Source organism: Lathyrus oleraceus, chromosome 6 (assembly GCF_024323335.1).
Source record: "Lathyrus oleraceus cultivar Zhongwan6 chromosome 6, CAAS_Psat_ZW6_1.0, whole genome shotgun sequence".
NCBI classification, from domain to species: Eukaryota; Viridiplantae; Streptophyta; class Magnoliopsida; order Fabales; family Fabaceae; genus Lathyrus; species Lathyrus oleraceus.
Window position 1 is genome coordinate 510,533,856 of NC_066584.1, and position 5,946 is coordinate 510,539,801.

General features: G+C 40.2%; 1 protein-coding gene across 1 annotated transcript; it reads left to right on the forward strand.

Moving 5' to 3' along the window:
* The first annotated feature begins 887 nt into the window (after positions 1-887).
* Positions 888-1,891, forward strand: LOC127098099 (uncharacterized). The gene is made up of 2 exons (XM_051036600.1): positions 888-1,576; positions 1,658-1,891. The coding sequence occupies exons 1-2, from the start codon at positions 938-940 to the stop codon at positions 1,748-1,750; spliced, it is 732 nt and encodes a 243-aa protein (XP_050892557.1). The 5' UTR covers positions 888-937; the 3' UTR covers positions 1,751-1,891.
* Positions 1,892-5,946: the final 4,055 nt, after the last annotated feature.

Here is a 5,946-nt window from a genome sequence, read left to right on the forward strand (position 1 = left end):
AGATTATGCGCAGCAATGTAATTGCAAGATGATAATGGAATGGTACACACACTTATTGATAAAGAACTTAGAATAGAAGAAAGAGAGTAGAATAAAGATAGTTCTCATTGTTTATGTCATGTTACAAACGGTTACTTATATGTATTATACAATTGCTTACAAAGCAAGTTATCCACACAAAGGTAACTAACTGATCAACAAGTTTGTAACAAACTTTCTAAAGCTATTAATAGGCCGTTATCAATTGTATTTCAACAGAATTGTTTCTATTTCAATATCTGAAGCCTTTGTAGATATAAAGACATAAATTATTTGTTTAACATATTAAAGAAAATGTTTAATATCCTATTTAATTCTGTATTTTAATCATTTTTGTTTTATTAACGACGACAAATGTAAGGATTGATTTTTGAGTTTTCAATCATAAATTAAATAAAAAACACTAATATAATATATTTTTAGGATTAAGTGATCAATATAAAAATAAAATAAAGAGAACAAAATAAATCCCAAATTTAAGATATGAGACTAAAAATAATATTAAGTCTAAAGAAATATGGACTGTTTCATTTTATTAAATATTAAAGCAAAGTTTAATTTTCAATTTTTATAATTAATTATTCTTTTTAATTAAATTTTTCATTTTTTTCTACATCTCTCTTATTTAATGAATTTATTAAATAAATTATAATAAACAAATTATATAATTAACAATTTTTTATAACGTTTTTTTTATGAGAATGACATTTTTAAAATAAAAGCTCTATTGTGAATTCCCTAAATCATTATTATTCCCTCTTTCACTATTTTTATTCTCTCTCTTCTGACACTCTTTCTAACATCTTCCTCTCTTTTATACTTGTCCTCACATTCAAGCAACGACACCCAACTCCATAAATTAATAGTCTCTTGTATTCTACTGCTATATCAATTCAACATGTCTTCTTCTTCTACCACCAAAGTGTCACTGAAGCTTCTCATCGACACAAAGAATAACAAAGTTCTCTTTGCGGAAGCTTCAAAATCTGTGATAGATTTTCTCTTCAACTTGCTATGTTTACCTATTGGTACCGTAGTTAAGCTCCTAGGCACAAATGGCATGGTTGGTAGCTTAGGAAATCTGTATCAGAGTGTCGAGAGTCTCAATCAAAGTTACATGCTACCAGACCAATCTAAGGATGTTCTCTTAAACCCAAAAGCTCAATGCTCCTCAGCTGATATCTCTGGCTTCCTTACCCATAATGATGACAAAGACGATACTGAAGAAGGTAATATCTTTTACATGTGCCCACATAGATGTCGTTATGAGATATCATATGATCCTTCTGTGCTTGGTACATGCAGACATTATATGACCAATGAAGTAAGTTGTATGGGAAATAAGAATGTTGCTGAAAAAAATGATTTTTCCAATATCAAGAGTGGTTTTGTGAAGGATGTTGTAACATTTATGGTGATGGATGATTTGGTGATTCAACCAATGTCAACAATATCTTGCATCACACTTTTGAACAAGTTCAATGTCAAGGACATTGGTGCTTTGCAAGAAAAGAACGTAGACATGGGAATGGATGAGGTAAAATCAACAAACTTAGACATGTGTACGATTTTTTGAATTGTTTTATTTTAAAGATTTACATGTTTATTTTGGTAACAGGGTATCAAGTTGCTTAAGGCTTCTCTGCAATCCAAGATGGTGTTGACAAGTGTTTTCCTCGAGAAAGAATTAGATTTGCAAGAAATAGTGTGACGAGTTTTAAGTATATCTTCAAAGTATTAAGAAGGAACAATTTGTTTTGTTTTTCCTAGTACTTAAGAACTATATCATCCTTATTTTCCTTATCATTGTACTAATTTTCATCAACATATTAATATCATTGTACTAAGTAAACCGCTTTGGAACTAGCAAAGATGAGTGGCCCACTGTTTACTGTGGAAATTGGTAAACAACCGCTGGTCCTCCCTAGGTCTTAAAACAAAGGGTTACTTGCATGATCGATCAGTTGATCTTAGGACATGTGCTAGTGCAAGTGAGGCTTGTCCAACTCGACGAGATAACTTTGTGAGGAACGGCTCCTAACAAAGTGTCGAACAAGCGTAAGATTTTCCACACGAACGGTTTAGACGATGCTACAGCCTATAGGTGACTCGTGACCGACAACGCTATAGCATTCAAAAGATGTACACGACGAACACGCTTTTGGTAAACTCTATTATCGTAATAGAATCAGTGTCGACAGCGTAAACGACGACGTAAAATGATAACTCAAAAGTAAATGAAATTAAGATAAAATGTTCAACGGGAACAATTGAAAAGTAAGGAAGTTGCATTGAAATAAATGTGGTGATTCACGTACATAGCACTCTCAAAAAACTCTTGCTTCCTCGCGCTGGGAATGGGAAGTTTTCTTACAAGTGATTTTCAATACGAAGTGAACACCTCGAGCCCCTCGTGGGACGTTCTATTTATACTAAACTAAAGGAACTGCTCATAAGCTAAAACTCCTAGAAACTAGCAGATGTTATGTCACACGATCTGCACAACCGTTGCACCCATGTCTTGCTAACTGCTCAAGATTCTGGCGCTCTTATTCTTCTTGTAACTGCTGGTTACTTTTAAATTTCAAATTTCTTCCGCCCAGACGTTAGGGCGATGTTGTCTTCTACGCATTTGGCTATAATTCTTTAAGTCTCACACTTCACCTCAGTCGACGGAATGGCCTGTCGACCAGGCCAGCTTCTCCTGTCGGCTTCATCCCTTGACTTGTGTTTTTCCCACTGTTGCTTGCCTCCAACACCTCTTCATCCTTTGATGGGGTATAACCCCCAAATTCACAGGACTCTGTCATTAACTATGCTTTCAACATGCCTTAGAGATTTTTCGTGGTAACAAAATGCCCCCCAGAGATGTCATTTTCGACTGTCGAAGTTGGTGAGATGATGGCATCTCTGAAATGTCGACTTACCCCTTACTGCTTCCACTTCTACTTAGTGGGACCTCTGTTTACCCCACGCTGATGACGTCATATAATCATGGCGGACGTTTCCTTTTTCCCTCGAGACGCACAAAATCGCATCCCCATCACTTCACGTCTTTATGACTGAAACGTGTTTGCTATCACGCCTACCTTCTCTCTTCCACGTGTCTGCAAACGTGGGAACGTGGGCATACGTATCGAAAATGGAAGATCAAACGCTAACTCTTCTTCGCTCAGGGTTTAACCCCTATAAAACCCTCACTCTTTCTTCTTCTTCCCTTTTTCGCCCTTTTGCTTCATCACACACTTGTCTCCTGCGCTCTATGAAAACTCTTCTTCTCCAAAACGAAAAATCTTCCATTTTCTCCATGGCAAGCTCCAACAAACCCTTTGTTGCTAAACTCACGCATCCTATCAACATTGATGGTAGGGAGTGCGTTCTTGAGCCTCCGTTTGCAGAAGAGAAGGCAAAAATCTGGCGTTCTCAGGTATTAATTCCTCTTTCTTTGGCTGATGAACCCTTAGCGTTCTTAGGTCCTCTCCCAGAAAACCGACACCCAGAGATTACCAGAATAAATTCTTCCCTTTTCCCCTCCAGTCACATCTCTGAACCTGTGATTTCTGCTCAACAACCTTTTTCCCTTCGCTACGTCGACAGGAACTTCAGGACTGCTCCTCCCAAAAACTGTCCTAAGTTTTACGCTTGGATGGATCGATTGGAATCAGAAAAAAACGACCATTGGAAAAGGACATGCATCTACACCCTTCTACAGATCGCCCGTTATGGCCCTCCCCAATCTAGTGGCATGTTATTAGTTGCCCTTCAATTTTGGGATAGTTCGACCAACTCCTTCCATACCAAGTGTGGCATGATCACGCCGACACTTCTGGACATTGCTGCCATTACTGACTTGAAACCGACTGGCGAAGTCTTCGACTGCGAAGCTGTAGCACCAATTCCCTTGAGGTTCGACGTTGGTGACTCTCGCAAGCCAACATACAACAATTTTATTGATCATCATGCCACCTCTGCAGGCCCTGTGACCGACGAGGAGCATGTGGCTTTCTTGACTCTCTGGCTATCCCGCTTTGTCTTCTGTTCCAGATCGATGCAGGTAACCAAGCACTTTACTCTCCTGGCAACCCAACTGCACCAAGAGCGTGACATTGCCTTGGGCCAACTGATTTTAGCTTCTCTCTATGAGTCTCTGTCAGAGGTTGTCTGCCAAATTAGACTTTTCGACCCTGAGAACTCCTGAAAGAAAAATGTGTTGGTCCATGGCCCTTTCTGGTTTTTGCAACTGTAGCTCAATGCCACTTTCTCTAAGGATGTAGCCCCCTACAAGATGAGGAGGGTTGTGTGTCCCCTAGAGGAACGACACCTTATCTGGAAACGGTTGATCCCTCTGACGCCTATCGACAAAAACTTCCCCGACCTTTAAGTGTTTTGACTTTTGTTCAACATCATGCTGACCCGTGTCGATTTTCTACCTTTTATGGCCCCTTTCAGCCGTCGAACTGAGGGTCCTGCGTGGCTCACCAGACCTTTCCCTCCGACTGACGGGGAACATAGAGATGAAACCTTCCTCATTTGGAGACGTCTTCTGGTCCCTCGATTCCTATCGGCTGAAACCTCTAGCAACAATCCTGGCTTAGTGGCTTATCAGCCTAACCTTGTGGCCAGGCAATTTGGCCTTTGCCAATTCATTCCCAAGTCCCTGTTCTCCTCTCAAGAATTGCTCGCCAATATCCTCTGCGGTCAACCTTGGAGCGAGATCGAAGAGGAACTTGAAACCATTTGGAAAAACCGACCACGTCTCCCTTCTCTTCCTTTTAGACCAGCCTACTACTGTACCAAAGAATTCCATGATTGTTGGCAGTCGTATTTTACCATTTATGTTGGCGCTCCTGAGGCCAAACTATCTGAATTAACTAAAGCTTTTGTTTGTTTGCAGGCGAAGTCGACCAAGTGTAAGGCTCTTTATGTCAAACAAATTTGTGCTTTCCAGAATTATTTCCAAGTTGTGTATCGACCAGATAATCTTCGTGGGACCATCTGGGAGGCTGCGGTCGAACTAAAGGCGAAAGTAACCGACAAGCTTCCAAAACTTAAAATCCCCGGTTACGCGAAAGACATGTATCTTTACGCTTTTCACTTTGGAAACCTCAAGTTCTCTCCTCTGCCATCTAGCCCTTTGGCTTTGGCCTTTGGTCATTTGGTTCCGGTGTGGTTTTATTGTCCCGTTTCATACGTACAAAACGCCTGTAAGAAAAAAGCCGACAGAGTGGTCCCGACGAAGCATTATCTGCCTGACTACTCAGGGCCACTTCATATTGAGCCTCAATATGTTAGTGTGTTCGAATCTACACAACCTGGTAACACTTCTCTGGAAATTTTAACACTTCCTTTCAGCTGGATTTCGTTGCTCACTTGCGTTTCTTTTGTTTATTTGCAGCGATCCCTCTAGATCCTGTAGGTTTTGCACCTACTAACCAACCTACTCCTTCGACACAAGAGGCTCAGGTTCGACTCTGGCTGAGTTGCTATTTCCTTTGGCTTTTTGTTTTTATTCTTAGCCATCCTATCCCTTCTTGCAGGCTACTCCTGAGAAACCCTCTGATGATGATGAGCTCCCTATTGCTCAAGTCTTGAGGAAACCCAGTTCTTTTGTATGCACCTATCTGACACATTTCAATTTACTCTTGTGACTTCTTAAGGGAAATACTACGTGGTCTCTAATATCTCACTTATGTGTAGGGTCAACCACGTTCGACAGACCCCACTGTCTCCTCTCACTCCAAAAAATCCAAAAAACACAAACGCTCTAAGGTATTTCTTGTCGGCTTGTCTGAACTTCTGGCTAGAATATCTACTTATAACCTCTCTTCGTGTCTCCAGCACACTTCCCAGCATAAATACAAAAGCCACCATGGCCACAAGAGGAAGAAGCATGACTCTCCCTCCAGG